General features: G+C 42.0%; 1 protein-coding gene across 1 annotated transcript; it reads left to right on the top strand.

Moving 5' to 3' along the window:
• Window positions 1-2: 2 nt before the first annotated feature.
• akap12a (A-kinase anchoring protein 12a) lies at window positions 3-19,222 on the top strand. The gene is given in 5 exon segments (XM_088306090.1): window positions 3-146; window positions 5,806-5,969; window positions 7,805-7,895; window positions 7,991-18,841; window positions 19,173-19,222. Coding segments are annotated over 4 exon segments (11,088 nt in total). The 5' UTR covers window positions 3-146; window positions 5,806-5,873.
• The last annotated feature ends 433 nt before the right edge of the window (window positions 19,223-19,655 follow it).

Here is a 19,655-nt window from a genome sequence, read left to right as displayed (position 1 = left end):
GAGGGCGGGATGTTACGCGGTCCGACTCTGTAATCAGATACATTTGGACTTGACCATGAAAGAAAAGCTGCATCATGACCAGAATGCTGTCCGATTACGCCATCTCCTGGACAAAACTGGAATCAAAGGAAATTGTCAAAATATGGGTGCGTTGTTAAAGCATATCGTCTTTGCCGTAAACAAAATTTTAAGTGATGGTGAAAGATTTGAATTAGGGCTTTGAACGATCATTAGTGTTTGAAGTTTGTCTGCGAAAAGTGTGGGAATGTGCTCACATGGTCAAGCTGTGTTCAATCCGTTAGAAAGCAAACATGGGAGTTTGCATGGAAGTAGAAGAGGATTGGATCTGTGAATAACACGTTTGACTGTCAAAACTCAGAAAAAAAAAATTGTACTGTAACATCTAAACCTGGGGCCCCAGCTACTCAAGTGACGCAGTGGTATTATGCTAACAAAAGAGATAATGAAGATAAACTATAAAATAAATCTTGGAGTTGGATCCTGAACTCTCAAACCCGAATCCACACTTCAAAACTTAATTTGAAACTCTACAAAAGTCAAACTTGAAACCTTGATTTCAAACCTTAAACCTGTCTTGAAACCCACTTTTAAAACCCCAACTATAGTTTTAAGCCTTAATTGTAAACCTTAACCGCACTAAACTTCCAAATCCAACTGCAGTATATTCAATGCGACAGATGAATGTTGATGTTGAATATTCAACAAAGTTGTCGTGCTCGTTACGCTACAAATGTTTGCCAGTCTGACTTTTGCCGGCGTGGAATGTCTTTTGGTGTTGTTTGTCATTGGTTCCATTTGCACAGCTTGAAGAGTGTGTCATTGGTGTCATTTGATTCAATTTAGCATCAAATTAATGTCTAGTTCGTTTAAGTCTTTCATGTGACACGCACACACATTCCGGGGAATTTTTGAAAGAAGTTCCAGTAAACATACAAAAAAACAACTCAAGCCGAGCAAGGGACTTGAAACCCTAACACCACTCTGAAACCCGAATCCTTTCAATTGAAACCCGAAACTCCACGATAAACCTCAATTTGAAACTGCAGTCAGTTTGACACCCTAACCTGGATGTCAACCTAAATTTGGAACGCGAATCCTGCCTAGAAACTTAAATCCAAGATCGAAACCCTAACCCTTCCTTTAAACCCTTTCCCTATTTTGAAACCTTAATTTGATATCCTGCCCCTCCCTTACACCTTAACCTTTTTACGACTACCCCAGTGATTCTTAATTATTTTTCTGTTACCCCCCCAGCTGCAACGATAAATAATAGCAAAACGAAAATGATTCCAACTCCAGTCCTCCATCGCCCTTCCATGTGATCACATAACTTTACAGTAATCGGCGGAGCAAACATCAGCTGCTTCCTGTTAGCTGGGCAGTGACTCCAATTAAAGCTTAAACACACACACACACACACACACCCACATAGACAAAAACCTCTTTTTTTAAAAGGTGTATATTCTGCCAGCAAATCATATTATGGCCACTGAGAACCGAAAGTCACGGGTTGCATTTTCCCAAGCTGTGACACGTCGGACACCTTTGAAGAAAACCTGCATGGGGTCAGCGGCGAGGTATTCTTTAAAAAAAAAAAAAAAAAATCCTACTAAGACAAGATTCCGGGACCCAAATATGAATCATTTCAAAATGTTTTCCCCCGTGAATAAATCAATTATGTTCATGTTGTACTGCAAGGATGTGACGAGAAAAATGTCCAGAAAAGCCAAGTAAAAATGCTGAACTTTATTGAAGGTTCGGAGGCACATTTAATGATGGCATTTGTGTGCTAACTCCCACTCCAGAAAAGTTTGAACGCAGGCGGTTATTCTGAACATTCCTGTTTCCTCGAGTCATATTGTCTCATTTGTTTATTTTTATTTCCCAGACAGACACACTCGCACGCAATTATCAATTTTACTTCACTCGAGGAATTGTTAAGCATCTTTGGATTCCTTGAAAGGCACCTCAATTAGTTAAGCTTTTATCGTTGTTATTATTGGAAAGAGAATGCACTTCGGCTTCCTCCCACGTTCCAGCTCGTTTATCTTTTTTTTTTTTTTCTGAAATGTCTTTGTGGTCGGACGTTGAACAACCTTCACGGCATCCTCGACCAAAATGAAACAACGTTCGGAATTTAACAGTAGCACGGGGGTCGTATGCCGCCGTGTTGGCGCTAAGGGGTCATTTGGAGGTCAACAAAAAAAATTTGGGCTGCCAGAATGGTGGCCTCAAAAGTGCATTTTTGATGTCTGAAAGAAAACATTTAGTCTCTCTGAAACAGGATGTTGAGATGATGATGTTGAAATTATACACATACATATATATATATATATATATATATATATATATATATACCGTATTTTCCAGAGTATAAGCCGCTACTTTTTTCCACGATTTTAAACCATGCGGCTAATACTGCGGTGCGGCTTTTCTGTGGATTTTTCTTTCACCGGTAGGGGGCGCACTATAGTTCAGAAAATATGCTAAATAAATCTTGATTTTTTTTTTTCTTGTGTCTGCTCTGTTTTAATGAGCAAAGTTGTTGCCGTGTTAAAAGGCACTGTTTTAACAATCTGTTGATGTTCCTTTATGTGCATTCACAGGACAAAATTGTTCTGTACATGCAGTCAACAACACATTTTTTTCAAGATAGAAAACTGCGGCTCATAGCCTGGTGTGGCTTGGACATCGTTTTTGTTTTTTTGCTCCAAAAAAGAGGCTTATATACAGAAAATACGGTATATAAGCGTGTTACATTACATTATATTACAGTATATTTTTATCAGTTTTTTTTCCTTAAATGCATTTTTGACGCCGATTTGAATCAGGTTTTTGAGAATTTTTTTTTTTATTTAATTTTTTTTTATGTTTCATCAATAAAAGCTGGCATAATCTAGATCTTTCATGTGTTGCCATTTATAGTGAACATTTCAGTAAAAAAAAATAATAATAATAATCCACCCGTTGCTGAACCTTACCCATATTGCTAAATACTGTATATAACCTATATTAGTGATTATTATATCGTTATGATGAAAACATGATGTGGTGGAGAAACCGTGAACATTCAATCAATAAGACATACATATACGTTTTCAAAAAACATTGTCCTTGCCTCCCAAAGACGTATTTATACGTCTTTGGCTTTTTTTTTGTTTTTTTTTGTCATAGCTCTCATTTTTTTATAGCATTATAAAACAATATTCTGTTGACCTTGCAAAATCAGTCAAAATCCAGAAAAATACTGTAATTGAGGGGTTCTTCTAGTGAAAATTTCTGGGATTAAATAAATTAATGATGAATTCTTGTTACATCCCTATGCGGTACAAAAACTATGCAAAGCAACTAACCACACAGAAACGGTATTTTCCGAAAGGCTTCGTTAGACAGAAGAGGCAAAATAGGAAATAATCACTAACCCTTAACGTATTGCATCATGAATATACAAGTCGAGTGCCGGTTCTGACAGGGACACCAAAACTTGTCCCGAAAAGGCTTAATGTCAAACCCTGATGCAAGTCAACTGACCAGCGCGATCAAGCATGATTGCAGCAAAAACACAACTAATGCGATTAAAAACGATCAGGAGGAGATCGAGACAAACACGTTTGCGCGACCGTGACACTTTTCCACCCACGTCACATGTCGCCGCCACACCGTGCCCAATGTTACCATCACCGGCCGCATGTTGGAAATATGAAAAACAAGTCTCGTGTTGGACTCATGCGTTGATATGAAATGTGGATTTGAAGCGCCGCTGTTGTTGTTCTTTCTGGAACATCAACCTTAAATCAACACGATGAAGTACATTTGCGCACTTCAAAGCGATCCAAACGGATTTGACCGTACATTCCAAAAGTATTGACAGTGCTTCACTTTTGCACACTTTGTTGTTACAGCCCCATTCCAAAACCTCAAAAACTCCACGATTTATATATATATATATATATATATTTTTTTTTATTTATTTATTTGTTTTTTTCATTTATTTATTTATATATATTAGTGCTGTCAAGTGATTACAATTTTTAACTAATTAATCACAAAAAAAATCCATGATTAATAACAATCACATTTTTCAACTCAGATTTTTTGTGAAGCTTGTAACAGATATTTACTTGAATAATATCTTGTAAAGAATGCAAAATCACCAAATATGAAGTATATCCAATTCAAAGACTGTTCTAATAGATTTCTTTGATTCTTCAATACGATCTAAATGGAGACATCTTTACAGGCATTTTTCTTCCAAACATTTCTCAAAACTCCAGCAGTGATGGTGTGCAAGGCCCAGCGGTACCTGAGCACGGTGTTTTATTCTGAGATGATGTGTTAAAGATGTACAGCTGATATGGCACAATATTCGCAAAGTATGCAAATAATTCGTTTTGAAGTAAACCAAGTTAAAAAATTGTAGATTAATCTCCAGAATTAACGTTTTAATTTTAATTTTGTCAGCCCTAATATATATATATATATATATATATATATATATATATATATATATATATATATGTGTGTGTGCGTGTGTTTCTCTTCATTTCAATAATGTTTGTTTGGCAGGTGTCTGCTGACTTCCCTTTACACGAGTTTGAATGTGATTATTATATTCTGAATACAGGCACATGTTCGGTTAAAAGCGGGTGTGCACACTTGTGCAACCACAATATCTCGGTTATTTTTTTACTCACTATCTTGAAAGGAGGCCATTCTTTTCAGTTGAGTCGTAGGGCTCAGTAATGGTGCAGAAAACTTTGAAATGATTGTTCTTGGGCTCGTAAAAACAGGGGTGTGTAGACTTTTACATGCACTGTATACAAAACAGGAATTTTATTTTGAGACTTTTGGGGGAAGTGCAATAAGTAGTTCAGTGAATTATCGGAACATTTCGAAGTTGGAGTGGTTTGGACAGAAACCTCCAAATATGCAGTTGATGTTTTATATTTTATGTGTAACTGATTTCATCATTGGAAGTCAGTGAACGATAAAAGCAATCGGCTACCATTATGAAATTAACGTGTGGGCAGGGCGTCCAAATTCAAACAAATATTTCTGACAAGATAAACCAATTATTCATCTGTTTAACCCATTCGCTGCCATCGACGGATATAGACGCCAAAAAGTACATTCATTTTACCTGGGCTGGCAGAGAATGCGTTAAAAGTAACAATGTTAGATTTTGTTTCGTTACTCATGTTTACTTACCTCTGACAGGCGTCATCTTTGTGAGATTTGGGGGAACGATGCATCTTCACGTCCTCATCCGTACTCAGAGAGCCTTTTGTCACACGAGAAAACATTTCATCAAAATTTGTCAAAAGTCCACTTTAAAAAAAGAAATAAGGGCAAAAATGCCAGGCGTGGCACCCTTGGTTGACAAAATGGCATCCAGAAATCATGTGATGTGGATTTAACCAATGACGGGCGTGACGGTTATTTCTGACTGGGATTGTGGGAATGATTGCAACGTATAAAATTGTCTAATTTCAAGTGAATGACATGCAATCAGGCACATGTTAGCGTTGCTAATAATTGTGCATTTCCCCTCTGCTAGATTCTCAAAGCATCCATGTGTTAGGACAGCAAAGAGCAGCGTGACCGCTCACTGCTTCATGTGACCCCACAGCACACTTTGCACACTCTGCTTCCTCCCCAATCTCTCCCTCCCCTCCCCTCCCCTCATTGCGGCCAAAAAGACTTTTGCACGGCCAGCTTGCATCATTCGCCGCCGCCACTCCGCTCAACTCAGTGGGTTTTTTTTTTGTTTTTTTTCTTTTGCAGGGAGTAATTTGCAGCAGTTCTTTTTTTTTTGTTGGATGGAAAAGGTGAAGCGACTGGCTGTGTGAGAAATGGGGAACACACTATCAGCGTATAAGGAAGGCAAGCCAGGCCAGGAGGCTGCAGAGTGCCGAGTGGAGGATGTGCTAGACTGTGATGATGAGAAGGTACACTTTTAAATGTGTTAAAAATACATCCTTACTAAAAAAAAACAAAATTAATTTAAAAAATGTAAAAAATACATCCTTACTAAAAGTGCGGCATTGATTACTTCCAGGAAATAATCCAAATGTTTCCTCAATTTTAATTATTCCTTGAAAATGTTACCTTCACATAGTTTTCATTCTTTCCTGCGAGATAATTCTGTCCAAATATGACAATATAGGGAAAAAAATATACCTATAAATGTTCCCAAGATTCCATAGTAGTTTTAAACTTGAATTGATCATCCAAAAACTGAAAAAAAAAAAAACATTTTTAAAATGTATTAATAATACTGATTTTGTTCCCAAATTGCATCGGCTCAATACAAAATCTGAATATCAGTAGCGCAAAATATTAATTATGTATCGTTTCGAATCATTGTGAGCTTTGCGACAGCAGCATTAAAAATATTGATATCGCAATGCAATGTGACAATAATAATAATAACTATGTAATGTCATTATCTGCTTTGATACACCATTGAAATAGCGGCCTGATGGGTTGATATCACGATGTACCGTCCGCATCATCAGTGTGTTCTTTGCTACGTTAGTGACACACCCGCATGAAATATTGATATCATGACGTATCGTTATCTGCAATCAGATACTATCAATTATTGCATGGATACGATACTGCAAATTTTGAGGTCGTTGTTTTTTTTTTTTTTTTTTTTAAAAGTCAATGTATTTTTTTGTATGCTAAAACTGAAATATTTGCCTCCCACCCAATATATAAATTTTTTCTGACACGTGAGATCGTGTCACAATTTACAATTTTTTAGGTATGATTTTATTTATTTTTTTTTTTACAGGATTTACTTTTTTAGTTCAATGTTTATTCAATTAATCGTGTTGTCTGCGTCCTTCATATTGGCATTGCAGGCGATATCTTTTAGATTAGTTTCCTTTAATTTGTAAATTTACAGTGTAAATAAAGAGCAGACTGCCAAGGGACAGATTTGATTTGCTCTATAATTCATTTATTGATTATTATCGTGTAATGTGATCACAGACGACAGAACGATTCACATTGGCATAAAACAACCAGTCTTTTTTTTCTTCTTATTTTGTTCCTGCAGTGGTTAAATACGCCATTGTGTATTTTTTATTTTATTTTTTTTAACCTTGTTAGCCCAAATTGTTTTAGCCTCCTAAAAACCTAAAAATGGTAACAGTATGAAATCACATAATGACATCTTGATTAAGATGTCAAATGATAGTTATTTACTTGCAAGAAAATGAGTTTTAGGGTTTGGGTGTTTTGCTGGATTTCTTTCTGGTTTCTTAAACTTGGGTATAAAAAGGACAATCTACTTTGAAAATCATCATGCTTGTTCCAAATTGAGAGCTTGCTGAGATTGAGTCACGTCATGATGCCGGATGGTGAGGACTATCGTTCCATTCGTTATCTGTACCGCTTCTCCTCACGAGGGTCGCGGGGGGTGCCGGAGCCCATCTCAGCTATCATCGGGCAGTAGGCGGGGGACACCCTGAACGGGTTGCCAGCCAATTGCAGGACACACATAGACGAACAACCATCTGAGCTCACATTCACACCTAGGGGCAATTTAGAGTGTCCAATCAACCTGCCAGGCATGTTTTTGGAATGTGGGAGGAAACCGGAGTACCCGTAGGAAACCCACGCTAGCACGGGGAGAACAGGCAAAGTGCAAACACAGGAAGGCCGGAGCCGGGATCGAACCCACGACCTCAGCGCTGTGAGGCCATCGTGCCGCCAGGACTATAGTTACCCGGGTAAAATGTTCACATTTTGGCGTTTTGTGCTTCATTCGCAGGTTCTCAAAAACAACGTGCAAATTGCGGCCAAATCAGACACCCCGTTCGTGGAAGACAAAGCTGTCTGGGAGGATGACACAAATGCTGAAGGTAGGCAAGTAACCCACCTTAAATGAGTCCAAATAACTTATGTGGTTTAATGTGCCTTCCTTCCCCGATCATTTCCTAAACTGACGGCCTTCCAGAAAAGTCACCTAAAGAGGTGGCGACACCGCTCGAAAGAGTTGTCGTGAACAAGAAAGAATCAATTGAAGGACCCAAAAAAGAAGACGACATATCCTTGCAAGTGACTGAAGTCGAAGCAAAACACAACGACATCAATGAAAGCTTTAAAACGTTCTTCAGTAAAGTTGGTTTGAAGTTCACATTGAAACAAGGCTCCAGAGACCGCGGTGGAAACCAAGAAGAGGGCCCTGACGAGTCCACTGAGGTCAAAAACCTTGCCGACCAAATCCATACAGCGCGTGAGAGTCAAAACGAGGGTTCGATAGATTCGACCGGGGAAGAAGCAACAATCCTAGAAGATTTCCTGAATGAGGCGGACAGCCCCGAAGAAGAATGGACACACCTCGACACTCCGTCCGAACAGGATCCTTCGTCTCCCTCTAGCGCCAAAGAGGAGGAGGCTATGTCACCCATTAAGAAGTTTTTCACCACCGGAATCTTTGCCGGATTAGTGAAAAAGAGGATGTCCTTGGAAGACGAGACCATGACAAGAGAGCTTGTTCTTCAGGAGGTAAAAGAAACAACACAAGACCAACAGGGCGACACAAAAAACACTGCAATAACACGAGCAGATGGCGACCAGGAAGAAAATCCATCAGCAGACATGATAAGAGAGGCCGAAGCCCCCGAAGAGATCGAGGATCTTCCATCGAGTCCTCTGAAGAGGCTTCTTTTGGGCTCTAGTCTGAGGAGGTTCAAAAGGCAAAACGATGCAAAACCGTCTGAGGGTGAAGAATGTAAAGCATCCAGTGACGACTCGGACCAACTTTTGTCGCCAACGGACATGGTAGAGAACGATGAAAAACAAAGTCCACCACAAAGTGCAAAAACACCTGAAGATGAGGAGAGTCCATGGACCACCTTTATGAAACTGTTATCCCCCAAAAAGCGAGTGAACAGGTCGGCCTTGAACAACGATGATGTGCAAATCCCAATGCCCAAAGATGACCTGAAGCCAAGCGAGGGAGATAACATCTTAGAGTGCAAAATGGATGAGGGAAAAAAGTGGAACGATTCGGCAGTTTCCTGGGACGCCATTTTATGTGCAAGAAGTGAGACAGCATTGGACTATGATCACAAAACAGCCACTGATTATGTAAAAGCAGTCCAAAATTATGACAGCAACGGCGAAGTTTTAGCATCGACACCAAAGAAGCCCGCAAGTCCACCAGAAGGCGATGTTGAGTCAGCTTGGACCACCTTCAAAAGACTCATGAGTCCCAAAAGGAAAGTCAAACCTGTGGAAGAAAGGCAACGTAGTCCTGAAACTGACGGCATGCAAGAAAACATCTCCTTTTCAGCTAAAAATTTCCCAGGCTGGAAAAAGAGAAAGTCCGTCTCAAATAAAGACCAAGAAGCACCTTTGTGCGAGGTGGCTCAGGAGCTTGATGCAGGTGACCTTAATTCTGAGATGACGATTGTTGTTCCCTTGTCCAATTATGACACTGTTGAAATAGAACCAAAAGAAAGTGTTGCAGAAAGTGAACCATCCATAAAAACAGATGTTGAACTCACCCAAGACTTTGTCCCTGAGGTTATAGAAGTAGCCCAACCTTCGGATCATCTGCAGACTCAAGAAACTCAACATAATTTTGTCGCATCCGAGAATGAGGCCACAAACCAAGACGTGGCCAACCTCACAGAGTTCATTGGAAAAGCACTGAGTGATATTCCTGAGGAAGGTGAGTTTACAGAGAGCACCACGGGAGAAAATCTGACCGAGATCACATCAAAGGACGTCACCGCACCACATCCGGTGGATGTTAGCCTCGCAGACGATACCGAGATGATCTCTGGGCTCTCCCATCTGTCAGAAAAAACATTGGTTGCAACCACACCGGTTCTGGAAGAATCCCAAGTCAAGGAAACAGATGAGCTTACGCAGCAGGTTGCTGAGAGCATCTCCACTCTTCCACAAGCAGATCCGTTGTGTTCAGACAAAATGGTTTGTTCTGGCTTGAGTGACACACTTGAAACATTTGGAGAGGATTCACAACAACCTGAAGTCCAAAAATCAAAGACAACCATCACCAGAACAGATCTGGTTGTAAATGAAATGGAAGCAGAAACGGATCAAACAGAATCATCTGAGGGTAACAAAACCACAGAACTTGCAACCCCCATTTCAACAGAGGAACACGACACCAAGGAAATCACACCTCCCATTTGTACCGAGGGGCTCGATACCCAAGAAATTACACCTCCATTTTCGACCAAGAAACTTGACACCTTGGAAATCAAAACTCTCATTCCTACCGAGAAGCTTGACACCAAGGTCATCGAAATTCCTACTTCTACAGACGAACATGGCACAGACGAAATTACACCTTTCGTTCCTACAGAGGGGCTCGACACCCAAGAAATCACACCTCACAGTCCGACTGAGGACCTTGACACCAAAGAAATTACACCTCCAATTCCTACCAAGGAGCTTGACACCAAGGAAATCAAAACCCCGATTCCTACCGAGGATCTTGACATTGAAGAGATCACTGATGCTGAGGAAATGGCATCTTGCATTCCTACCAAGGAACTCAACACTGAAGAAATCAAGCCTTCTGTTCTGACTGAAGGGCTCAACACAAACGAAATGATTCCTCCATTGACTGCCTGGAAAGTCAAAACACTAATTCAAACTGAGGAAGTTACACTTCAAATTCCTACAGAGGAGCTTAATTCCAAGGAAATCACAACGGCCGTTTTTGCCAAGGAGCAAGAAACTCAGGATATTACACCTCCAATTACTATAGAGAAGCTTGATACTAAGAAAATGAAAGCCCAAATTCCCACTGAAGAAGAAAACAGACCTCCTGCTCGAACTGAAGAAGAAATGAAACCATCCATTACAACAAAAGAACTTCACATTGAGGAAATCAAGTCTCCCATTCCTACAGAAGAGCTTGACACAGATACTCCAATTACTACTGAGAAGCTCAGAACTCCAATTCAGACCGATGAGCTGAACTCAAAGGAATCCACACCTCCCGTTCTTGAAGTGGAGCTTGACACTCAGGAAATGGAGCCTCCCATTCCTACTGAGGAGTTCGACACCCAGGAAATTACACGTCCAATTCCGTCCGAGGAGCTTGACACCAAAGAAATCACAACTGCCATTCTTGCCAAGGAGCTAGAAACTCGGGATTTTACACCTCCAATTCCTACAGAGAAGCTTGACAAGGAAATGAAAACCCAAATTCCTACCGAGGAGTTCGACATCAAAGAAATCAAACCTCCTGCTCGTACTGAGCAGCCTAACACTGAGGAAATGAAACCATCCATTCCAACAGAGGAACTCCAGATTGAGGAAAGCAATTCTCTAATTCCTTCAGAGGTGCTTGACAGAGATACTCCAATTACTACAGAGAATCTCAGAACTCCAATTCAGACCGATGAGCTGAACTCAAAGGAATCCACACCTCCCGTTCTTGAAGAGGAGCTTGACACTCTGGAAATGGCGCCTACCATTCCTACTGAGGAGTTCGACACCCAGGAAATTACACGTCCAATTCCGTCAGAGAAACTTGACATCAAGGAAATCTCAACTCCCAGTCCTAACAAGGGCCTTGATACAGAGGAAATCAGACTTATCAATCCTACCACGGTGCAAGAGGCAGCGGAAACGACGTCTCCCCTACCTACAGAGACGTTCGATACAGAGGAAATAAACCCCCCTATTCATTCAGAGGATTTCCACACCAAAGAAATCACAACTCCTTCTGAGGAAATTGACACAGACGATGTTACACCTCACGTTCCTACTAAGGGGCTCCAAATTGAAGAAATTCAGACTCCATTTTTTCCTGAGGAGCTTGCCACCAATGAAATCACAACTCTTATTCCTGCAGAGCGGCTCAATGCAGAGGAATTTACGCCTCCCATTCCTACCCAAGAGACTGACACAGAGGAAATGATGCCTCAAATTTCTACGGAGAAGTCGGAAACCGAGGAAATTACATCTTCTAATCTGACCAAGGAGCTCAACTTTGAGGCATCCACACCTTTAATTCCAACTGAGGAGCTTGACTCTGAGGAAATGACACCTCCCATTCTTACCAGGGTAGTCGACACCAAGGAGATTTCCCCTCCCATTCCATGTGAAAAAGAGCTTGACAGAGAGGAAATAATACCGCCAATCCCAACTGAGGAGCTCGACACAGTGGACCTTATGCATCAAATTCCAATCCAGGAGTTTAACACTGAGATCATTTTACCTCAAATTCCAACCCCCTCCAAGGAAATCACATCACAAATTGATATGGAGGAGCTTGACACAAAGGAAATGACCACAGATGAAACAAGAGAAACCAACCTTTTAGATTCAGAAAACAACCTCAATGAATTAGTCGGAATCGATGAGATCCACGAATTTGTGGACTGCCTCATTGATGCACACCAAGGCGTGTCTTCAGAGCAGTTGTCCGAAAGTAAAGATATTACCACAGAAAATGATTTGGAAGATTTGGAAGCCAGTCAAAGTGAAACTGAAGCCTCCGAAGTGGAAACTCAAAAGTCTTTATCCATAGCAAAACATGAAAGTAGAGATGGAGGCAGGAGACATTTGTCGGACCCTGCCGAACAACTTCAGGTAGAGGATCACATTCCTGTTGTGGCTGAGTTGCAAAGATCAAGAGACTTACAAGACGGCACAACAAACTTACAAGAGGATGTCAGAGCAGAATCGATAACTGATGCACCGGAACCGGAAACAATTGATCATATTGACCTGAAGGAAACAGACCAAGAGCAAAACACTTTACAGGCAGTCCCAATACATTTGGAGGAACAGAAAGTCCAAGTTACAGCAGAAAACCTTCCAGCGGCCTTTACAGAGGAACTACACTCAACAACAGGGCTTTTATCTGAACCCATCTTGAATTCCATTGATGTTTCAGGAGCACAAGCAGAAGCACGGGCCGTGCAGCAACGCAGTCTTCAATTTGCAAAAGATGAAATCCTTTCTGAGATGGTTGTGAGTGAACTCAAGGAGACGACTGAGATCCGAACTGATATCAGTACAGAACCAGAAAACAAAGCTGTAGTAAAGGAGCCAGTGTTTGCATCCACAGATGAACTCGTTGAGGAAATACAAGCTGTACAAGCGAGACCGCCAGCATCAGACAAAGTAGAAGCAGAAATCATGGAAAAACTGAAAGACGAGACAGTACTGCTGCTTGACGTTGAGGGCCAAGCAACAGCTGCACCTGAAATTGAATTCATCCAGGAAAAACAAGCACTAGCAGCAACACAGAATACAGAGTTTGAATCAGATAAAGCTGACGTCCAACACGTAGAACTCAAAGAAGATATTCCTGGAGAATACCCGCTGATGGAAGAAGTAAAAGACAAGAAGATGCCTTTGCTGCACACGGATGTCGAGCCAGACGAAAAAGATGAGAATACTCTAAGTGATACCCAAATTGAACTCGGAAAATTGGCCAAAGACATCGTAGTCGGAGACCTGCCAATCAAAGTGGAAGAAATACCAGAAAGTACACTTGGAGAAGAAACCATGATTGCAGAAGTCAAAGAAAGACCTGCGCCTCTAACTGAGGACCAACTAGCAAGCGAAGACCAGTCGCTGGTCAAAGCTGAACTTAGTTCTGAACAGGAAATCACACAAGAATCATGTCTAAAATCAGATGAACACAAAGAAATAGGTAAATGTATCCATTCACAGAAAACCATGACGGAAGAATGTGAAGAGGCGATGGCGCCTCAGCTTCAAACCATTATTGACCTAACCCCAAAAGATGATGGGGTGACAGTGGATACATCTAAAATTGAACTTGCAAATGAAATGGAAGGAACACAATCGAAACAATCAATACAGATAGACTTGGTGGAGGAAGAAGAAACGATCGTGGCACAAGAAAATATGAGAGAAGAACTCAAACTGGAGACTTTGTGTTTTACTGAAGTCCAACCAGAGAATGAGCAGAAAGCAGAGGGTGTGGTCAAAAGCGAACTAAATCCAGACCAAGCTGTAGTAGAAGAGAGAAAGGCTATAATAGAAGATACTGCTGAAGAGAGGACAGATTCAGTTGAAGTTAAAGGGGAGGCGGTACCACTCAGTAAAATAAATGTGGACACAGAGGAAGATGAGGACGCGGTGACTGAAATGGACAACGGAAAAAAATCTGAAGTCATTCTGGTCGAGGAAAACCTTACAACTGAACTCAAAGAGGCAGCAGAGCCACTGCCCGAATTCACTCTACAGCGAGAGAACGGAAACAGGGAGCAAGTAACAGATTTGACACAGGCTATTGTGACAAAGAAAAACGAAGATTCTCAGAATGAAGCGATGAAATCCACTGCTGAAACAGAAGCATTGCCAACTCTGAGTGATGAAGTTCGAGAGCTGGAAGAAGTTACTGCCGATGAGACAGAAACATTGGAGGAGGTGGCAATGTCTGGACTCGGCATCACTGAAGAACGTATCATTGGAAGACTTTCAAAGAAAACACTGGTCGAGGAAATTCCCAAAACAGAAAAGCCCCAAACAGATCAAGCTTTAGATAGGGAGGGTGATCCAGAAACAGTGAACAGAGCTGATGACCGACCGCAACATGTTCTGGAGGGGGAGGAAGACTTCACACAAGAAGCAAATGTATCCTTACACCAGGAGGAAAAATGTTGCACTCAAATCCTCGAAAACGTTATTTATGAAGAAATCCCTGAAGTTTCTGGAACTCTTACAGAAAAAGTCAAACTTGAGGCACATCCAAGTGACAGTACTGAGGGGGAAAACTGTCTTCTACCTGATTTAGAGCTGACAACTGCTACAGGAGTGCATGCTCTGGTGACTCAAGTGACCATGTGCCAGATTAAAGAAGTCTCAACTTCATCACCTGATCTGATTATGAAACCATCTAGTATGCAGGAACCCCTACAGGGGTCTATGATAGCAGAATCCACAGAAACCGCCGTGAATGAATCGCCGATGATGACAGATGACGTGACAGAGACGGCACAAATGGGCAACGAGGCTGCGATGATGAATGTGCCAGCAACAGTGATGGAGGACAACCACAGCATTCAAGTACAAGTCCTCCAAATGGACATCGCAACTGCGGAGAGGAACATTGATCAGATGCTGGAGGTGGGAATAAGAGAAAAAGGAGTCATTGATGTGTGTAAAGGAAATATTGAAGGCGTTGAACTTGTTTCCGCATTCCTGCGGGTTGAGGACGTAATGTATGAGGACTATGCAGTGATGTGTCATGAGATCGTTCCACATGTAAAGGAAAACCAACCTGAGACCTCGGAGCAAATGGTATTAAAGGAAGCAAATGAAGTTCAACTGGGGAGAGTTGAAGGAAATGTGGAATTAATAGAAGAGCAGCAAGTTTGCAAAGGTGAGAATTTGGCTGAGGCATTACATCAAGAAGCTACCCCACAAACTTTAGAGGTCCCCATATGTCAAGGGAGTTTGTGGGAAAAAGAGGAAGGCACTTGGCCCGTGCGAGCAGAAGAGCCAATGGCACCATTATATAAAGCTTGTATGGCACCTGGAGCAAAAGCGGAACCCTATACCCAAAAAAATAGTCATAGATACACAGATCCAGCCAAGGAAGGTCATCAAACCCTCGTAGAGCAAGATTCCATATACCAAATGGAACCAGTTGATATGCAAAAACAAAAAGATCCAAATGAGGAAGGAGCACACTCAACAGAATCCTCATCCCAAACAGATCTGGATGAGTACCAAGACATAAGGTCACACGAGGAAGATTTTCTGACACCTAAAGGAGAAAACCCACGATCCCAAATAGATACAGAAGAACCCCTGTCGCCGTTTGATCCTCTTGTTGATCTTAAAACACCCGAGCAAAGTGAGGTCAATGTACAGGTCATTGTGGCACTGGATTCAGTCGACAACCATGACCAGACAGGGATAACTGGGGAAAATGTTCAGGAACAAGAAACAGAGAAGCCATCATGCCCAAAAGAGCCAGATGAGAACCAAAAATTGGCAGCACTAATCAAGGAGAGTTGTCAGGCACCAAAGGCAGAGGAGTCCATGTTCCAAAAGGAGTCAACTAACGACCAGAAAGACACGGTGCAAGCAGATGAACATATTCAACCACCAAAAGACTCCACAGACACACAGAAACAGATGGAGCTGTTCGAGGAACATATTCAGACAAGACAAAACCAAGGCCTACCCCAAAAAGAGTCCACGGAAACCCAGAAAAAGATGGAACTACTGGAAGAATATGTTGAGGCAAGCGAAAACCAAGAGCCCTCACCCCAAGAAGAGTCCACCAAGACTCAGAAAGAAGTGGAGCTACTAGACCAACATGTTCAGGCAAGTGAAAACAAGGAGCCCGTACTCCAAAATGTGTCCACTGAGACCCAGAAACAGAGGGACCTCTCAGAAGAGCATGATCAGGTAAGAGAAAACCAAGTGCTCTTACTCCAAAAAGAGTCCACCAAGATCCAGAAACAGACGGAGCTAATTGGGAAACATGCTCAGGCAAGCGAAACACAAGAGCCCATACTCCAAAAAGAATCAACTGAGACCCAGAAACATATGGACCTCTCAGAAGAACATGGAAACGTAATAGAAAATCAAGTGCCATCACCACAAGAAGAGCCTATAGAGACCCCGGAACAGACTGAGCTACACGAGAAACATGTTCAGGCAAGAGAAAACCAAGAGTTGATACCCCAAAAAGAGTCAATCGAACCCCAGAAACATATGCAGCTATCAGAAGAGCATGAGCAGGCAAGAGAAAATCAAGTGCCATCACCCCAAAAAGAGCTGAATGAGACCCAGAAACAGACGGAGATACAAGAGAAACATGTTCAGGCAGGCGAAAACAATGAGCCCCGATCCAAAAAAGAGCCCATGGAGACCCAAAAGCAGACGGAGCTAGAAGAGAAATATTTCCAGGCAAGTGAAACACAAGAGCCCGAACCCCCAAAATACTCAACTGAGCCCCAGAAACAGACAGAGCTACAAGAGAAACATGTTCAGGCAGCCGGAAACAATGAGCCCCGGTCCAAAAAAGAGCCCATGGAGACCCAAAAGCAGACAGAGCTATTAGAGGGACATGAACAGGCAGCAGCAAATGAAGCAGCGTCACCCCAAAAGGAGCCGAATGAGACCCAGAAACAGACAGAGCTACAAGAGAAACATGTTCAGGCAGGCGATACCAAAGACCCCACAGAGACCCAAAAACAAATGGAGCTACAAGAGAAATTCTTTGAGGCAAGCGAAACACAAGAGCCCATACCCCAACATGAGTCCACTGAGACCCAGAAACAGACGGAGCTACTAGAGAAACATGTTCAAGCAAGCGAAACACAAGAGCTTCCGCCCCCAAAAGATCCAACTGAAAGCCAAGAAGATACAAGAGTGCTATCAGGAGAGCATGAGCAGGAAACAGAAAATGAAGCGCCATCACGCCAAAAAGAACCGACCGAGACCCAGAATCAAATGGAACTGTTAGAAAAACATGTTCAGGCAGACAAAAACAAGGAGCCTCCATCCCAAAAAGAGCCCACCGAAACCCAAAAACAAACAAATCTACAAGACAAATACTTCGAGGCAAGCGAAACACAAGAGCGCATCCTGCAACATGAGTCCAATGAGACCCAGAAACAGACGGAGCTACTAGAGAAACATGTTCAAGCAAGCGAAACACAAGAGCTTCCGCCCCCAAAAGATCCAACTGAAAGCCAAGAAGATACAAGAGTGCTATCAGGAGAGCATGAGCAGGAAACAGAAAATGAAGCGCCATCACGCCAAAAAGAACCGACCGAGACCCAGAATCAAATGGAACTGTTAGAAAAACATGTTCAGGCAGACAAAAACAAAGAGCCTCCATCCCAAAAAGAGCCCACCGAAACCCAAAAACAAACAAATCTGCAAGACAAATACTTCGAGGCAAGCGAAACACAAGAGCGCATCCTGCAACATGAGTCCAATGAGACCCAGAAACAGACGGAGCTACTAGAGAAACATGTTCAGGCAAGTAAAACACTCGAGATTCTTCTCCAAAAAGAGTCAACTGAGACCCAGAAACATTTGGACAAAACAGAAGAGCTTGAGCAGGTAAGCGATATCCAAGTACCATCACCCCAACAAGAGCCGATGGAGAACCAGAATCAGATGGAGCTACCAGAACAGCATAATCAGGCAAGAGCAAACCAAGAGCCCCTACTTCAAGAAGAGTCCAAAAAACAGAGTGAGGAAACTGACGAGTTTGTTCCAGCTCCAGAAAGGGAAATGACCTCATTCCCAAATGAGGCTGAAATCGGTCCAAAACAGGAGGTACGGATTCAAGAGACCTCCAAACAGACACGACAATTGGATTCCACTGAGATCACAGTGACCAGAAACGATTCAGTCCTTTTGGATTCTGGCCTCCAAGCAATGGAGACAGGAGACGCAGAGGAGGAAATCATATCAACGTTAAATGCAAAAGGACTGGAGGAAATCCAACCAGCGGAGACAACAGAACCAGTCGAAGGAATTGCAAGTGAAACAGCCGACATAGAGGCAACAGTACCAAGCCCAGAAACCGAGGTCCCCATCAAAGAAGCGGAAGACGAGCAGGACATATGGATGGACGCAAAGGAAGAGATTGAAATTCAAGAGGACGCAAACGCGATGTCGGCTCAAGATGCGAGTCCAAGACGCGACGACAACCAGGACAAAAAAACAGCGCCGCCTGAAGACCAGTCCAAGACGGTGCCGATTCCCGACGCCGAGGCTGAACATGACAACGAAGGCGATGACGTCGCCGTTGCACTCGATGAGGCCCGAATGGAAAATGCAGATATCATGGAGCAAGATTAAGCGGGTACGTTTCTGGTTAGTCTCTTCTTTCAAATATTTACCACATTTTCTGGACTATAAGGCACACCCATATATAAGCAGCAGCAACTCTTTTCGGGAAAAAAAACAAAAAAACGATATACAAGCCACACCAGACTATGAGCCGCAGTTTTCTATGTTGTTTAGTGCATCTAGCGCCCCCTACTGGTGAAAGAAAAATTCACAGTAAAGCTCTGCACCCTTATATTAGCCGCATGGTTCAAAATCGAGGAAAAAAAGTAGCGGCTTATAGTCCGGAAAAGACGGTCACTTGTACAAGCACCTTAATGACAGTTCTCTTTTTTTTCCCCCTACAGACTTTCAAGATAATGGCCGGAAAGTCGCTGCGGAGGAAAAAGCGAACTAATGTGATTTGCAGCCTCATTTGGATTACTCAGCAACCATTTTGAATATTTTATGACATTTTGTTTGGTATTTAAACATGAATAGAAACGGTGGCGATTTATTGAGTATTCTTCTTCCTCATGTATATTATCTTTTTATTACCTTTGAACAGCAATAAGTGAGAATTAAGAGCATGGATCTTGACCAAGTGGTTTTTTTTGTTTTTTGTTTTATGCTGCACACCGCAGAATGTGTCGATTATGATTCTGAATAGAAGCACGCCTTGCACTCGCTACACACTTTTCTTTCTTTGTTGGTCTCGGCTACATCTCAACATATTCTGACACAGACGCTGATGTCAAAACGTGGCAGTTTTAACGATTGAATAAAAGAGAGGGAAAAAAAAAAATCTGAGAATGTGTTTCTTTCTTGACAGTTCCAAGGGTGGACATTTT

Source organism: Idiotropiscis lumnitzeri, chromosome 1 (assembly GCF_059441095.1).
Source record: "Idiotropiscis lumnitzeri isolate Australia: NSW breed Sydney's pygmy pipehorse chromosome 1, RoL_Ilum_1.0, whole genome shotgun sequence".
Classification (NCBI taxonomy): domain Eukaryota; kingdom Metazoa; phylum Chordata; class Actinopteri; order Syngnathiformes; family Syngnathidae; genus Idiotropiscis; species Idiotropiscis lumnitzeri.
Note: the sequence above shows the minus strand (reverse complement) of the source record. Positions and strands in the feature narration are given on the sequence as shown.